Here is a 19331-nt window from a genome sequence, read left to right on the forward strand (position 1 = left end):
ATCTTTTACTTGGTATATTTTCCCCATTTTGATATTTTTCACTACCGTAATGATAAACTTCCTTACACTATAGAGCTTCTGTGATAATTTCATTGCATATATTTGTCAAAGAATCAACATGCTATTATAACATGACTGAATATTCTCCTGGATATGTTTGTTTCAAGGATGGTCATATGTTCTTAACTAAGTCCAATTAGAATCCCTTCCTAATCACAACTGATAGTTCCAGTAGTGGGTACCTGGCCCAAAGAAGTCCTATGATGATCTCTTATCTAAAGACCTGGAATTAAATTCTAGAGCATTAAGACTATATCATTTAACATAACATCTACCCTTTAGCAAACTTTAACTATGCATATACACATCATTATCATCATCATTATCATCATCACCATCATCATAATCATCATCATAAAAGTGGGTAGGAGGAAACATTTGGAGATGATGGATATATTTATAATACGTTGTGGTGATGATTTCACTGATGTATCTCCAAACTCATCAAATTGTACCCATCAAACATGTATACAGCTTTTTGTATGTCAACCATACCTCAAGTAAGTGTTTTTTTTTAAAGACTATAGATCATAAATGCCTGAACTGTTAAAGCTTAGGCTGCTGACATTTTCTTTCCTAAAATAGGATGGAATAGAAAAAAAAAATCTATTCTGCAGTGAGGAAAAAGAGTGAAGCAACAATAGAGAAAGAATTAAAGGAACAAAACTGAAACAACTTCTAACTATGCTGAGAATTTACTACATCATCATTCCTATCTTGGTTTGAGTCTATCTTCTTCTTCTTTTTTTTTTTTTTTTTTGAGTTTATCTTCTTACTTATTTATTTACCAAGCATTTGCTGATTTTCTACTTGTGCCAGAGAATATGTTCAAGCTTCAGATAAATTATTTGCCCCTCAGCTTATGAGTTTTTTATTCCAACAATAAGGAAAAGAGAGAAGACTGGTAATGGAACTTACAGATGAGACGATTGCAGGTTGTAATGAGAACAATAAATAAATTGAGTGAAAAAGATACATTAGGATAAACTGGGATGATTATGTCACATGAGATGTTAGGGGAAGGCCTTTCTGAGAGGGTCACATTTGAACTCAAACCTAAAGCATGAGAATGAGCTAATTATTTCATAAATCACAGGAAAAAATGTTCCTAGATTCCAGGTGGGAATGTATTTCTTGAAGGTGTTGCTCAGGGAAAGAAAAGACTTTAGGTTTTTATTTGTTTTTAAAGAGGAACTTAACAGAGGCCGGGGTGACTAATGGTAATGAGAAAGTGGAGAGGTAGTAGAATCAGATTGTATAGGTTACAATAAATATTTGGGATTTATTCTAAGAGAATTGTAAATCATTGGGAAGTTTTAAGGTAGGTGAATGAGATGATCAACTTTAAATCTGAAATAAGAACCCTTAGTATTGTGAAGATAATGAGTTACAGATAGGAAGTGAGTTAGACATGAATAGAAGTTTTTTTTTTTTTTTTTTTTTTAAATGAGTCAAGCCATTGTTATAGGATTCCTGAGGAAGATAAATAATGTTGACTTGAGTTCAAGGGGAGAAGCTGGAGGTAGAAGGAAGGAAGTAAATTTAAGTTGGGAGCAGAAACAAGATGGTATCTTTAACATAATTCATATTATGTATTGTATGAGAGAAATATAAAGGAATGACAGATGGGGCCAGATAAAGAAACATTTTGTCAGGGCGTCTGGGTGGCTGAGTCAGTTAAGTGTCTGCCTTTGACTGAGGTCATGATCCCAGGGTCCTGGGATAAGCCCCACATTGAGCTCCCTGCTCAATGGGGAATCTGCTGATCCCCCTCCCTCTGCCACTTGCCCTTGTTCAAGCTTGCTCTCTTTCTCTCAAATAAATAAAATATTTAAAAGACTTTTTAAAAAGGAAACATTCTGTGATTTTTTTTTTTTTGCAATCAGATTGATAGCCATGACATTTTTGAATATTAGAGAATGTGATTAGACATTAGACATTAAGACAGAGTGATTAGAGTGATACATTTTTTAAAGATTTTATTTATTTATTCATGAGAGACACAGAGAGAGAGAGAGAGAGAGAGAGAGGGGGCAGAGAAACAGGCAGAGGGAAAAGCAGGCTCCATGCAGGGAGCCCGACATGGGACTATCCCAGGACTCCAGGATACACCCTGGGCCAAAGGCATACACTAAACCTCTGAGCCACCAGGGATCCCTAGAGTGGTATTTTGAACATAGTGAGCTTTAGGTGCTTTTCAGAAATTTAAATGATCTAACGTTTAAGTCTGGAGCACACTGGTCTGGTTAGTTTTACAGAAATGTCAACCCAGATGATGATAGCATATTTTTTTTTTCATCCATTGAAAGATTTTTAAAAAATTTGTAACAGAAACTTCTAATATGTTCCTTAATCTTCACCCTTTCTACTGGAGGACAACACTCTGTTTCACAATTCTAGCTTTCCTTTTATTGCCAAACACTACCCTGTAGGATATTGCTTCTGTGTTCCCCCATCCCCATGTCTCTTTCTGATCTTATCTTCTCTGTTTGCAACTTTTAATATTTTGTCTGCAGCTTTCAGGCTCTCCATTGTCTTCCTTGCCCACTTATCAACTATAAGCAAGAAAGAATGCTTCTAAATTATATCAACTCCTCTATTTCTGCTAAAATTTGATGTGTTGCTGGTTATATGCTGTATATTAAAGGGCAATAATAAATGCTTAAAAAGCAACCATTTTAGGGGCACCTGAGTGTCTGCCTTTGGCTCAGGACGTGATCCCAGAGTCCCAGGATTAAGTTCTGCATCAGGCTCCTTGCAGGGAGCCTGCTTCTCCCACTGCCTATGTCTCTGCCTTTCTCTGTGTGTTTTTTATGTATAAATAAATAAAATCTTTTTAAAAAAGATTTTAAAAGACAAACATCCCATTCATCTTCTAATTTTCTCTTTCAATTCAAAATTCCGTATGCATTATTGGCCAATTTCCATACATACTTTCCCAGCCTAAACATCCTTCTCTTCTGCTTCCTTAGGTCAAGCTTTTTTTTTTTAATTTTTTTAAGGTTTTATTTATTTATTCATGAGAGAGAGAGAGAGAGAGAGAGAGAGAGAGAGAGGCAGAGATACAGGCAGAGGGAGAAGCAGGCTCCATGCAGGGAGCCTGACATTGGTACTTGATCCTGGGTCTCCAGGATTGCTCCCTGGGCTGAAGGCGGCGCTTAACCACTGAGCCACTGGGGCTGCTGAGGTCAAGCTTTCATCAACATCAACATTGACTCTTGCATCCTTCTTGCTTTCCATATCATAATTCTCTCAGATTATCTGGTAGACAAATGGTGGTCATTAAAGCTTTTTAGTAACTAAAGTATGTAATCTGATTTATTTTTAAAGTAATAATTCAAAGATGCTTTAGCCTTATTTTCAGTGCATTCCACAATTAGGCCCATACCAACTTTCTGGTCATACTATCCTATCGGCCCTCACTGAACATAAATTTTCATCTCTGGTCCTCTGTGTCCTTACTCATTTTGATTCCTCTGAGATTACTCCATTCTTTGCATGTGAGAGGTGACATGTTATCTGAATGAAGTTTGCTCATCCTTTGTAGCACGGGCCCCATGTGATCAGAAAGTAAAAATGAATACAGTGTCAAATGAAGCTAACAAACTTGAATTTTAGAATATTTAAGAATGTCATTTCTGATCATACCCTAGACATTTTAAATCTTCTATTGAATACTAAAGAATAACCGGGAGGGTAAAAAATAGGTTCAATATTGATTCCCATTTAAATGAGTACCAATTTATAATGGTTAATGAGTAATAATAACAGTCTTTATGTATACATGGTAATAGTTTCCATGTATTTTGAATTTTCTTGTATTAAAAAATTATGACACAGAATTTTTTAAAAAGTAACTTTATTTTGGAGGCACCTGTGTGGTTCAGTTGGTTAATTGTCCAACTTGATTTTAGCGCAGATCATAATCTCAAGGTCATGAGATGGAGCCCCAGGTCCAGCAAGACACTCAGTGGGGTGTCTGCTTGGGATGTTTTCCCTTTGCCTCTACCTCTGCTCTCTCTCTCTCTCATAATAAATACATCTTTAAAAAAAGTAAATTTATTTTAGAATGTCTTATTTTGGGTCATGTGAATTAAGGGCTACTCAGCAAATGAACATTTTCTTCCTGTGTTTTATTTTCTCCTTGAGAATGTTATAGAGGTTCTGTCCTATTAAACCAGGAATGTTGGGTTTGCAGTTTCTTAGCGCCTGGCTCCTTGTTATGCAGCGTCTTTATTCAAATAGGAATTTTTTTTTGAGATCTCTCAGCTAATATGTTGGCAGATTTATTTTACTGTAAGATAAATGGCTTATCTAAATATGTTCTATTATTACACTGATTACCTATTATGCTTCTATATGTATTTTTGCCTTTGTATTATCAGATTTAATGGAAATTTTCTTGAGAAAATTTGTTATATCCTCAAAAAGGAACACCATTTGGAGTTTGGGTAGTTGTGTATCTAGTCTTTTTTTTTTTTTCACAGATCGTCCTATGAAACACACAGTTTTCACTTTAGTTAATATTGCAGAAATAAAAACTGATGTAAATAAACTTAGCAAGAATTCATTGTTTTGGTAGTGATATAATTTAAGTACATAAGTCATAATGATTCCAGTTCTAATTTGGAAACACAAATAGCTGGATTATATTTACCAGCACATATTCCTTCCCAAAGTTACAAATCTTGGAAACAGATTAAGTATTGTACTATTTGATTATATGTAGTGTGGAGTGCCTTCTAAAATAAAAATGAAACATCTCAGTTTGAGGAATTATCTTTGATCTTTCAAAGGCCATTACTCAAAAATAAGATAAATATTTTCCACCCACCTCTAATGCAGAATCTGCTTCAGGCTTTTAGTGAGAATCTGTAAATGGGGTTCAATAAAATACCCAACTCTGAAGCACAGGTGATTCTAGGATTGACAAATTGCCTTTGGCATCCTTGGAGAAGATACCATTTGGGAATGGCTCATTATCAGGATCTCCGCCTAGGAATTCAACAAGATGCCTCTTGAGTCTTTTTGAATTGAAGCAAGTCCAATTCCCTGACCTCTTGGGGACATGGTGATTAAGATATATCTGCCAAAGTAACTCATCTGCATTTAGGAATTCATTATTGCAAAAATGCAATATTAAAGAGGTAGAAACCAATGGTCTAGCAGTGAAGTTAAAACAAACTCTATCTAGAAATGGTATTTCTATTATGCCATCGTTTTTCTTTTTCCTTTGCTTTTACTTCAAAGAATACAATTAGCATAATCATTATTTCAGGGAATAGGGTGAAGTGAATGTTAAAAGGAGGATGTGTTCTCCAAAAACAATCCCCAGGCAATAAGATTATTATTATTTTTTAATAAGATTATTATTTTAATCTTAATTATATTTCAGGTGAGAAAGGTAGAATAAAACTACTAGAGAAGAGTCAAACATAGTATTTAAAAAGAAGCCCCTGAGTCATGTCCATAAGTTTCCTGTTGCCCCCATAAATATTTTAAATACTGAATATTTTATATACATATGTATATATATAATGTATAAACATATTTATAATATAAATGTGTATAATATATATATATTTAGTGTTTAAATATCTATATTTAGTGTCTGTGTATATATATGTATATATATACATATACATATTTGTATATATACACAAAATATTCAATGACTAATGACTAACAGGATTGTATAGAAAGGAAACTGTCCTGTGAGAACAAAAGAAAAACAGACTCACATTAAATACATCAGGATGATTACTTGGTGGTGGTAGAGGGAACTGAATAAAGAAATAAAGATGAACAATGTAGAGTTTGCTAGAGCTGCATAACAAAATACCACAGACCAGGTGGCTTAAACAATAGAAATATATCTTCTCAATTCTGGAGCCTAAATGCCCAAGATCACTGAGTGGGCAGGTTTAGTTTCTTCTGAGGATTCTTCTGGCTTGGGGATGGCCACCTTCTTGCTATGTCTTCACATAGTAGTTGTTGGGTCTAGATACATGCCTGGTTCTCTGGGTGTCCTAATATCCTCTTCTTATAAGGACACCAGTTATATTGGATCAGGGCCCATCTTAATAAGCCGTTTTAACTGAATTACCTCTTTAAAGGTTCTATCTCCAAATACAGTCATATTCTGATATACTGAGCATTAATGCTTAAGCCTTCAACATATGAATTTTGGTGTGACACATAAAAAATTGGAATGAAAAATGAAAAATTCACTTAAGAAAAGTGTAAGTCTTTGCCTTGACCAATGATGATAAAGTATCATGAACTGAGGAACATAATTATTCTAAACATCTTGTCTTAGGTCCAAAAAAGTTGCAAACATGCAAAACTTCAGTAGGTAGAAAACATCCATCTAAAAACCTGTTCTACAAAAGTAATTCAAGTTATTAAAATATATAAAAATCTTCATGAGTATGTTATTAGTATGATGAAATACTAGAAACTAAATAATTTGAAAACTTATTAAATATATTATAAAAATACGTACTTATGATGTAATTTTAATGTAATAAAATGTATTATATAATTTTACATATAGTCTTTTTATTACATATAGTCTTTAAAACTTTATATAGGTTGTATAGAAATTCAAAAGCTGCTGAGAAACAAATAAAAAATAATATTTAAAAAGCCATATCAGGGTTGCCTGGGTGGCTCAGTTGGTAAAGCTCTGACTCATGATTTCAGCTCAGGCCATGATCTTTGGATTGTGGGATCAAGCCCTGCATTGAGCTGTGCATTCAGAGGGAAGTCTCCTTGGGATTCTCTTTCTCCTACCCCCTTCCTCACCTACATTCTCTCAAATAAAGAAAGAAATCTTTTTTTTTTTTTTTTTTTTTAGGCCATCATAGAGCAGTATAGAGGTATCTTAAAAGTTAAAAATAGAACTACCCTATGATCCAGCAATTGCAAGACTAAGTATTTACTTAAAGGATATAGGGGAATCCCTGGATGGCTCAGCAGTTTAGCGCCTGCCTTTGGCCCAGAGCATGATCTTGGAGTCCAGGGATCGAGTCCCATATCAGGCTCCCTGCATGGAGCCGGCTTGTCTCTCTGCCTGTGTCTCTCTGCCTGTGTCTCTGGCTCTCTCCATATGTCTCTCATGAATGAATAAATAAATTCTTTAAAAAAAAGGATGCAAAAATACTAAATTGAAGACAGATATGCACACTAACGTTTATAGCAGTATTATCAATAATAGCCAATTTATAGAAAGAGCCTAAAAGTTCACTGACTGATGAATGGATAAAGAAGGTATGGTATATATAATTGAATTTTTTTTTTTTTAGAGATTTTACTGATTTAGTTGAGAGAGAGAGAGAGAGAGTGTGTGTGTGTGTATGTGTGTGAGAAAGAGCATAAGTGGAGGGGAGGGGTAGAGGGAGAGGGAGAAGCAGACTCCCTGATCAGCACGGGGCTTGATCCCAGGACCCTGGGATTATGACCTGAGCTAAGACAGATGCTTAACCGACTGAGCCACCCAAATGCTCCTATATAATAGGATATTACTCAGCCATCAAAAAAGATGAAATTTTGCCATTTGCAACAACATGGATGGAACTAGAGGTTATTGAACTAAATGAAATAAGTCAAAGAAAGATAAATATCATATAATTTCACTTGTATGTGGAATTTAAGAATTAAAGAATATGGGGAGAAATGAGAGAGACAAACCAAGAAACACACTTTTTTTTTAAAGAATTTATTTACTTAGGGATCCCTGGGTGGCGCAGCGGTTTAGCGCCTGCCTTTGGCCCAGGGCGCGATCCTGGAGACCCGGGATCGAATCCCACGTCAGGCTCCCGGTGCATGGAGCCTGCTTCTCCCTCTGCCTGTGTCTCTGCCTCTCTCTCTCTCACTGTGTGCCTATCATAAATAAATAAAAATTAAAAAAAAAAAAAGAATTTATTTACTTATTCATGAGAGATACAGAGAGAGAGAAAGAGAGAGAGGCAGAGACACAGGCAAAGGGAGAAGCAGGCTCCATGCAGGGAGCCCAGCGCGGGACTCGATGCCGGACTCGATCCGGGTCTCCGGGGTCAGGCCCTGGGCTGAAGGCAGCGCTAAACTGCTGAGCCACTGGGGCTGCCCAAGAAACACATTCTTAACTATAGAGAACATACTGATGGTTACCAGAGGGTAGATATTGGGGAGATAGGTTAAATAGGTGATGGGAATTAAGGAGGGCACTTGCTGAGATGGGCAATGTATGTCATATGTAAATGATGAATCATGAAATTTTATACCTGAAGCTAATGCTACATTGCAGTTAACTGAGTGGAATTTAAATAAAAACTTTTAAAAAAAGAAAAAAAAGGCCATATTACAACTGCTTTTTTAAACAATATATTTTTAAAAAATAAAATATAAATATAAATGAATTAAGGGAAGCCTGGGTGGCTCAGTGGTTGAGCATAACCTTTGGCTCAGGGCATGATCCTGGGATCCTGGGACGAGTTCTGCATCGGGCTCCCCTCCAGGAGCCTGCTTCTCCCTTTACCTACCTGTGTCTCTGCCTCTCTCTCTGTGTCTCTCATGAATAAAATCTCAAAAAATATATATTTTAAAATTGTAACTCGGATAAAATAAAATGCCAAGTATGTATGGGCAACATGTGAAAAATAACATCTCCAGAGTTACTACCAATAAGAATATATTTCATTACTGTAAAATGTTCTTCTGTGTGTCTTTGCAGCAAATTGTCTCACTCTATATCTTAAGCCACAATTGTTATGATTTTTCATAGATTCATTTTTCCTGTTTTGGAACTTCATGTAAATGGAATAAGATAGTATGTTTGTGTCTGGTTTGTTTTGTTGATTTAATGCTATTGAAATTTATTCACTCTGTTGAATTCATGGACAACTTAGACCATTTTACTGGTGAGTCAGACCCCATTCTATGTATTTACTACAATTGTTTTTTTATCTATTGATGGACAGCTGAAACATTTCCATTTTGTGCTGTCATAACTAAAGTAATCCGTGGCATTAATATACACACATATATTTTTCTGGACATCTTTTCATTCCTCTTGGGTAAGCATTGAGGAGGGCAATTCTTGGGACATATGGTAGTGACATATTTAACTTTACTTAAAACTGCAAGACTGTCTTCCAAAGTGAAGTTCCTCTGTACACTCCAATCAGCAATGTGTGATGATTTCAGGAACTGAACATAGCAGATGATATGATTCTTTGCCCTTGGCAATCTAGTATTTTAAATTTTATCCATGCTAATGGGTGACAAGTGGTAGCTCATAGTTATTTAATTTCATTTCCTGGGTGACTAACGATGTTGGTCTTTTGACATGTGTATCGACCTTTCATACATCTTCTGCACACTGTCTTTTCTGATCCTTTTCTCCATTTTTATTAGTTTATTTGACTCTTGTTATTAATTTGTGGAAGATATATATAAATCTTATTAAATTTCTTTAGCTTCTTAGCTGATAATTGAACATACATATGTCCATGTGTTTGGGGTTCTCTATTCTCTAGATTTAGGTTTATAGTTGTCTTTTCTTTTAAAAAAAATTATTTATTCATGAGAAACACAGAGAGAGAGGCAGAGACATAGGCGGGGTGAGAGGCAGTCTCCCCAGTCTCTCCTCAGATCACAACCTGAGCCAAACGCTCAACCACTGAGTCACCCAGGTGCCCCTATAGTTGGTCATTCAGTCAATATTGTATGTTCCCAATTTGTTCCTTTTTAAAAATTGTTTTAGCTATTCCGGATCTTTTCTGTGCTGTATAGAAGCAGACTTAAAGCCAGACATGAGGTACCTAATTTGTATATCATGAGGTTAGGCTTAGAACTTTCTACTCTGAAAAGAATCACATTTGGTAGCAGTTACTAAACTATTTTCATATTAAAATCTGATCCCTACCTTAACACTGAGTCCTGTTAGAAGCTGTACTTTGGTCTCAACCCTATGATGGTAAGTTAAAAGATGAACCAATTGGATGCTTAGGATGACGTATTAAGAGAGGTATTTTTTTTTTAAGAGAAAGAGGGAGAGAGAGAGCATAGAGAGAGGGACAGAGGGAGAGAGAGAGAGAATCTTAGGTAGGCTCCACACTTAATACAGAGCCTGATGTGGGACTTGATCTCATTACCCTGAATCACAACCTCAGCTGAAATCAAGATTCAGGAACGTAACTTATGAGCCACCTAGGTGCCCCACATTCTTCTTTTTCCATCAACTCTCCCCAGCTTGTTAAAGCTAGAATTAATGGCTTTCTGTTACACTGAGAAATTTGAAGTGTTTGAGAAAATCCCTTCAAGAAGTGGTATATTGTGCTGTTTTTTGAAAACCAAAGTAATAGGAAAGGGATTCAAGAAATCAATGTGCAGTCCATGTAGGAAATTAATCTCAAGGACTTTTCAAAATAATTGGAGGGTGAGTTTTTCAATTGATTCATTAGGGCCTTGTAATTATTGTCATTTAATAATTGATTTAAATAAATCCCAATTTCCAAGCTAAAATATTGAATGCATGAAACCATTAATTAGATATGCACTGAAAATACACTGAGGAAAACTAAAAGTTCTAACTCTGGGAAAAGGTTTGAGAGTATACAAATACTAAAGGTTTTTCGTGTAGGTTGATAGCATTATTTCTAAACTATTTATCATTATAATTATGATGAGAATATGTACTTCATGGTGATTAAGGACAAAGGCTGTATCCAATGAAGTCAAGAACATGATAAGTTTCCTGTAGAAAAGACGGTAATATTTTAGAACCATTCATGTCGCATCTAAACTTTCAAATAGCTCATGATATCATCTGCTTATAATAATCACCTGATTGTCAGCTGATGCGTACAATCATCTATTGTTGACATTTTGCAACTTCATTATACAATTGCACAATGAAAATGATATGTCACTAAATATTAATGTCCCTTCTTAAGAAATAATAGAATAAAAATACTACTTGGGAAAAATTACAATGCATAACACTTTTCTTCTGTATTTTCTTTTTTATTTCAAATATTTATGTATGTTTATAAAACATCTACCAATATATCATTGGAATGTGAAAGAACTCTTACATTTATTTTAGAAATAAAAAGCAAGAGTATATATGTCATAAGTATAAAGCTGTTTATTATGCTCTTGTTTTAATAATGGTGAAAGAAATAAAAAGCTGCAAGCAATCAAGTGCCCATTAATCAAGGGATGGCACATACAGAGTGATTGATGGATACCCCACAGAAATAAAAAGAGGCAAACAATTAAGTGTCTATCAATCAAGGGATGGCAAACATAGTGATTGATGGATACCACATATTTGTAGGCTTATGTTAAAAATGATATCTAATGTTTATTGACCAAGAATGATGCTAATGATAAATTCTCAAGTAAGAAAAATAAGTTGCAGGGGTATGGTGCATTATTATTTCTGTAAAGCCCTTTTATAATGGATGATATAGAAGAATGCTATTAATATTATTTGACTTTACTTTTGGTTTGTGGATAGCAACGGAAATAATAGAATTTGGGAAAGAAAAACATATATGACTAAAAAGGACTGTGTAGTATAATATAAAAGGTTATTCTAGAAAATAAAATGTATTCATAATAACATATGCTTAGGACAGAATCCCAAACCAACATGGTAAACAAAATTGATATGATCAGAGAATACAACTTTCTATTTCTTTTATTGTGTTTCATTTATGTTTTATTGTAGTCATGTTTAATTTTGACTTTTAAAAATAAAAAAAGCTTTATTGAGGTTACAATTGCTAAATAAAAATGGATATAATTAAGGTGTACAACAATGATATATGTGTATGTTACAAAATTATCATTATGAAATGATTACCACAATCAGGGTAATTAACATATCTATCACCTTACATAGTTAATTTTTCTATTTGCGGTGAGAACACTTAAGATCAACTCTGTTAATATACTACAATACACAAAAAAAAAATATACTACAATACAAGAAGGGAAAAAAAATAAGTAATATACATGAATTTGGGACATGGAGGCCACAGTTTATATTTGACTTAATTCCCCAGTTTCAACTTTGAATTTCTAAGGAAATTGAAACATACACTATTGAGGTAGTGTATATATTTTTAAAATCTAAAAAATGCCCATTAAACAACAAGGAGAAGACTAAGATATTAAGAATCCATTCATTTGCTGAGTGAGTGCACAATGTGAATGAAGCCTTGTGTTAGCAATAGTCCATGCAAAATATTGTCACTGTATATACAGTCTGATGGAGGAGAAGAAATAGACATTAATGTCTCATTTATCTTTAATCTTTGCTATTACTGCTATAGATTTTTCAAAATGTTGATGTCATTCTGATAGATGACCAATAATTCCTTTATCTTGATTTTGGCAATCATAAATCAGCTTATCATCAGGCTGTCATAAATCAAAGTTAGCTATATAGTTTGAGGATCTGTCCAGAGGGATGCATAATCAGTCAATATTTTTCTCATGCTCTTAATGAAAAAATCTTCCCAAATGACCACTGTATCCTTGAGGTAGAAAATATAAACTCAATCCAATTGAACATTTCATTCTGAGGTAATATACTTTATTTCCCATTTAGCCTAGATTCTTGAAACAATTTGTTCAAGTTCTGTTATAATCACACATTTACTTACTTACTTGCCTCCTGGCTAGCCTACACATTCTTCATGATACAATCTTATTTATTGTTAATATGAAGTGACTGCTATAAAATATACATTACTCTGATTAATTCTATTCAATTTTGACTAAGGTTTTTTTCTTTTTAACCTCTACAAGCCCAAATTCAATATGATTTGCTTATAGGCTCCAATATGACCTTTAATATCACTTGAGAGTTAAACTATCTGTCTACAATATTTATTCATTTATTCAACTGAAGTGGAGAAGAGTATAGGGAGATACAAGAGGAACTATTTTATCCAGAAAATGAAATAAACACTCAGGTAAAACATTGCCTCCCTTTTGATGCTATAGTTGGACTAATGGAGTATTAAAGAAAGATTTTTGGATCTAACTTTGCAACTGAAAAGGAAGAGACTAAGTGGGGATTTTGCACCCATTGGTTAAAGTTCTCTTCAGAGCACCTTTTACTTCTTTGTTCCTTAAGCTGTAGATCAATGGATTCAGCATAGGGATCACCAGAGTATAAAACACAGAAGCCATTTTATCAATATCAAATGTATGGCTGGATTTGGGTTGCAGGTAAATAAAGAGTAATGTCCCATAGAACACAGTCACCACTGTCAGATGGGAGCTACAGGTGGAGAAGGCTTTGTATCTCCCTTCAGTTGAGTTCATTCTGATAATGGCCACAAGAATAAATATATAGGATACAAGAACAATCAAGAGAGAAGAGAGCAAATTACAGCCTGAAAAAATTAAAATGATCAATTCTAACTCATGTGTGTCAGAACAGAGCAGGGATATGAGAGGAAGGCAGTCACAGTAAAAATAACTGATAATGTTAGATCCACAGAAGGACAGTTTAAATAACTTAATTGTAAGAAAAAGAGACACAAATATGCTGTAGAGATAGGGAACAAGGACCAGCGCCCAACGTACCTTCTCTGCCATGATGACCGCATACAAAAGAGGTTTGCAGATGGCTACATAGCGATCATAGGCCATTGCTGAAAGAATAAACAGTTCAGTGATGATGAAAATCTCAAAGACTGCCAGCTGGGTGGCACACCAATGGTAGGAGATTGTATTTTTGTGCACCACAAAATTTACCATCATTTTTGGGCCAATGACAGTAGAGTAACCAAGATCAGTAATTGACAAATGTCTAAGGAAAAAGTACATCGGAGTCTGTAGCCTGGAGTCCAAATGGGTCAAGATAATTATGCCCAGATTGCCTGTCACCGTGACCAAGTATATGATGAAGAAGATTCCAAAGAGGGGTGCTTGAAGTTGAGGGTTTTTGGTGATTCCCATGAGAATAAATTCAGTCACCTCACTCACTGCAGTATAATTCTGTTTATCCATATGGTTCATCTTGGTAAGCTGTGTAAGGTATAAAAGCACTATATTATATTGGGGATGCTATCTTCTAAGAGAATTTAAAATATTATGCATGAAATACAAATATGCTTTTTTTAAGAATTTATTTATTTATTTATTTATTTTTAAGGGAGGAGAGAGAGAGAGAGAGAGAGAGAGAGATTGAGAGAGAGAGAGAATGAATCTAAAGCAGACTTTGTGCACTGAATGTGGATCCCCATGCTGGGCTCAATCCCAGGACCCTGAGATCATGATTTGAGCCAAAATTAAGCATCAGACAGTTAGCTGACTGAGCCACCTGGCACCCAGATACAGATATACTTTATCATAAAATGTAAATGGAGACTCCTCTTACCATTAGGCTCAAACTACAAACATCTACACTCACATTGTAGTGTTAATGCCTGACAATCAGCTTTTTTGATTGTAATATAAATCCCTGAGATTAAGCTTTTCATTGCCAATGCATCAATTTCAAAAACATCCATCTCAAATAAGCATATTGCTAGCTACACAATTAGGTAAAGAGTCAGGCCACTCTGCCCATGAGGTCTCTGTATATTTTGGAAAGCCCTGGGTGACCTAGAGAGCTGACTATTGGAGAGACCCTGCATTTCTCTTCCCAAGCTTTAATTCCTGTTCCTATTTTAAAATGCACCAATAAAGAGTAAACTAACAAAACTCTAGACCTTTCACCCTTGATCCCAATAAAGGCAGAAATCCAGGTCCTCCAAGCCCTCTGAGACCAAGAGTAGCATGGGCCCACTGATATTCCTAGCTGATGACACCCCTGTGATAGAATGAGACCTACACACAGCATGCAGTGATGGAAACTTTGCTCAAGTATTCTTCAAAGTGGAAAAATACTTTTAAATGATTGTTTTGATACAGTGACCTGTTTTTTGGACCCACAGATGTTTTAAGTATATCAAAAGATGTATTATAGGTCAGCTTTTTAAAATTTTGAAGCAAAGAGAACAAATATCTACACTGAAACCATAAACCTTACCTTATTGACAATGATCATACCTGTTTAATGTGGGAAGATATTAAAAAAAAAACTTTCTAATGGTTGGTGGAGTGATGCATAAGGTGGTATTCAGGAAAACTCTGACTTTAAATATATATTTCAATATTCTCACCGTAATGTTGCTCAGTTCATTTACCCAGTAAAAAAACTAGTGGTGTGATTTGTTAATCTCAGAAATTTGTTATTAATATTTTGTACACATTTGCCATATTGGTATTTTTGCCTATTAAATCACATTTTATTTTCTTTTTAAAGATTTTATTTATTTATTTGAGAGAGACAGAGATAGTGACAGAGAGCAGGAGCAGCAGGAGAGGGAGATGCAGGTTTCCTGCTCAGCAGGAAGTCCAATACAGGGCTCAATCCTAGGACCCCTAAGATCATGACCTGAGCCAAAGGCAGACAGTTAACCAACTGAGCCACTCAGATGCCCCTGAATCACTTTTTCTAATGTTCTTCCAAACATACATTGCTTTTGTACTAAAAGGATTTGGCCATTCCAATTTTTTATTAATTCTTCATGGAAATTAATCTAAAGAGGCTTGGTGAAAAGAATTTGGATAAATATGAAGCGTTGATAGAGAATTCACTATGTGCTGGACACTTGTCTGAGCAATTTACATACATTAACTCATATGATGCACACAATACCTCTAGGAAGTATAGAGTATGACCATATCCATTTGAAAGTAAAAAAAAAAAAAATGACTTAACCAAGGTTACTCAGTAAGTAGTGGAGTCAAAATTCAAAAAAGTTATTCTGTCTTCAGAATATATTCTCATATAGATAATAACAGTCTTTCTCTCTATTAAGGTCACCCTGAGTCAATAGGAAATGAAAAGTGGAACAGGAATAAAATAAGGTAAATAAGGATACACAAAGATTCCTGTTAAAATAGAGAACAGAGGCAGTAAGTTATATGAAAACAAAGGTGGTTTGAGAAGCACAGCTCAGAGTACCAGAGAGTACAGAACAGGTCTCTCCTATACACGAATCCTATTACTGACAGAAAAGTCTATTGCAAAGGAAGAAAGTTTTGCAGAGCATAGTGCCCATTGAGACTTTGACGATAACCAGCTTAAGCTATACACTGACATTTTCAAAGGGCAGTGTTTTCTACTTACCTTACTAGAGAATCTACTATGACTTTTGTTTTAATCTTCACTGGTTGCTGCAGGATGTATTTAAACACTTTCCTACCCCCTTGAGACTCATTTTGTTAAAATTTTAATCTGACCCCAGAATAAAAAAAAATGCATGTAATTACTTGAGGGAGAGTATCATGAGTCTGTTAATTCTTAGAAGGTCCCATTGAGAAAAATTAAAAAGTATTTTGTGCCTGTGTCTAACTGAATAAATAAATTGTACAGTATCACTAGACCCTGGAAATCATAAATATGCTTCAGTTAGCATCTTAGTTATACAATATCATGCACATATGGGTATATTTCTCTCACATACACAAGCACACACATACACACATACACACAAAATCCATGAGTAAATGAAAGAATGACTTTCTAGAAATAGATTATGCAATTTTGGTTATACAGCATCCATTATCCAAAGATACTTTTACTGGACAATAAATTGATATAAGACAATGTTTTATGATTTGTATTGTTGCTGCCAGTGTATCAGTGGTAAATCTTTTCTTTGTTCACAAAATATCTTTCATCTCTCTCTCTTTTTTTTAAAGATTTTATACATTAATTAATTCATGAGAGACAGAAAGAGAGAGAGAGACAGGAGAGAGGCAGAAACACAGGTGGAGGGAGAAGCAGGCTCCATGCAGGAAGCCCTCCCAGGACTCAATCACAGGACCCCAGGATCAGCCCTGGGCCGAAGGCAGAGCTAAACCTCTGAGCTGCCAGGGCTGACAATCTCTATCTCTTTTTAATTTTTTTTTTATGATAGTCACACAGAGAGAGAGAGGCAGAGACACAGGCAGAGGGAGAAGCAGGCTCCATGCATCGGGACCCCGACGTGGGATTCGATCCCGGGTCTCCAGGATCGCGCCCTGGGCCAAAGGCAGGTGCCAAACCACTGCGCCACCCAGGGATCCCCTCTCTATCTCTTTTTAAGGATTTCTCTATCATTGGTTTATCAAGGATTTCTCTATCATTGGTTTAAGGATTTCTCTATCAAATTTGAATGTGATATTGGTATAATTTCCTGCTTAGAATAATTTTAACTTTTATATCATATATGTGTGTGTGTATACGTACATATATATATATACTTATATATAAACATATACATATCATTGTTGTTTTAAATTAATTTGGAAAAAAATCTGCAGCCAACATTTCTTGCAGTGGGGTTTCTGCTTCACATACTCTTTTTTTTTTTTTTTCTACTTGGACCTACATTTAAATATATAGTGTGCAGCTTGTTACTGTTCTACAGATCACTTCGACTATTTTCATAGTATTTATCCAACTTTTGTTTTCTCTCTGGCTTCATTGGGATAGCCTCTATTGTGATATATTTAAGTGTAGTTGTCACTTAACCACTGGGGTGTCAGCTGATGCTGGTCCTGGTGATATCTCCTAGGTGCAGTACCTTAACTGCTTGCATCATTGCTTGACACAGGCCCTTGCTTGACAAAGGCTCCTGCTTGACATGAGAGAGTACATTTTGCTCTCTACACTCAGATTTTTTGGGGAACTGGGAATAGAAGTTAGGATGACAGAGTTAAGAGAAGACACAATCAATGGGACAAGTGGAGCCAGTAATCATACTCTTCAACCATAGTCCATGTTATGCTGAGATACCATGTTGGAGTGAGGGAGCTCCCTGTCCCTTGATATGAGGGCAAACCCATCAGGCTCCTACTAGAGTTGGAGGCTGGACTGGCACTGACCCTCCTGTGCCCCCATTACCCTAATTGTGATCTGTCATTCTCAATAAATCATTTAATTCCACTCTTACTAGGTAGGTTCACCTGAAATGTTTGTATTCATTCTCTTCATTTTAATACATATAGAATTTCCACTCACAGAATGCTAATCTAGAAAGAGGCTCTTTTCAGTATAGTAGCTATTAGCCATATGTAACTAGTGCTTCTGAGGACCTGATATTTTATTTTCTTTTAATTACTCTAAACTTAAAAAGTAATAATTTCCTCAGTAATTGAGAAAAATTTTAGTATGTTCGAAGCATCTTAGGTATGTGAATCTCCTTTTCAACTATAAATTTTGTTATTTATTTATTTTTAAGATTTATTTATTTATTTGGGAGAGAAAGAGCAGGCATGTGAGTGGGGGAAGTGCAGAGGGGAGGGAGAGAGAGAGAATCTCAAGCAGACTCCCTGCTGAGTGCAGAGCCCAAAGTGGGGCTTGAACTCATGATCCTGAGATCACAACCTGAGCCAAAATCAAGAATTGGACACTTAACAAACTGAGCCACTCAGGTGCTCCTCAACTATAAATTTTATAAGATCAAAATACAGATTAAGGATTTCCCCTGAAAACTAAATGTTCCTGTGAAAACTGGAATGTTCTCTAAGTGTAAAGTATTCAATTTTGAAGACTTAGCACAAAAAGAAAGAAAATGGAAACTATTTTGTTAATATTTTCCATTCAATTATATATTGAAATTGTATTTTGGAAATATAGGGTTAAATAAAATATATTATTAAAGTAAAAAAAAAGTATAGTTGTCATTTTTTTTCAGCTCCTGTTACTCTCATCCAATATATATTTGTTTGCACCTAATATTGTATTTTTATTTATAGAAGTTCCATTTGGTCATTTAAAAATGTTTTATTTGTGTCCTCAAAATGTGAGTGCTTTTATCCAATCATTCAGTATATTAGACATATTTATAATATGTTTTAAATCCTTGCCTAATAATTCTATCATCACTGTCATTTCAGGACCTATTTAAATCATCTCCTGGTGAGGTCATTTATTTCTGCCTTCATATATGTGCAGTATTTGTGATTGGATACTGAATATTGTGAATTTTATATTAATGAGTAGTATAATTTTTTTGTCTTCCTAAGATATTATTAAGTTATAAACCATGTTAAACAATGTTAATAATGTTATAAACAAGGATTACCTGACTTTTTGAGACTTATTTTCAAACTATGTGAGTAGGAATCTAAAGCAGCTTTTACCTCTGAGACTTCTATTGGATGCTTGCGTGTTGAACATGGGCTCTACACTCTAGTTTTCTCATGTCTTCGTGCCCTGTGTGAAC

The 19331-nt window shown here is 35.0% G+C and overlaps 1 protein-coding gene across 1 annotated transcript; it reads right to left on the reverse strand.

The window, feature by feature from the left end:
* Window positions 1-13125: 13125 nt before the first annotated feature.
* LOC112663672 (olfactory receptor 8K1) lies at window positions 13126-14085 on the reverse strand. The gene has a single exon (XM_025452746.3). It carries the CDS (start codon window positions 14083-14085, stop codon window positions 13126-13128), a length of 960 nt encoding a protein of 319 aa, XP_025308531.3.
* Between the last annotated feature and the right edge of the window lie 5246 nt (window positions 14086-19331).

The sequence above is a fragment of the Canis lupus genome, chromosome 18 (assembly GCF_003254725.2).
Source record: "Canis lupus dingo isolate Sandy chromosome 18, ASM325472v2, whole genome shotgun sequence".
NCBI lineage: Eukaryota > Metazoa > Chordata > Mammalia > Carnivora > Canidae > Canis > Canis lupus.

Coding starts and splice junctions, on each gene's coding strand:
- LOC112663672 (XM_025452746.3), bottom strand. CDS start 14,085: ATGAACCATATGGATAAACAGAATTATACTGCAGTGAGTGAGGTGACT.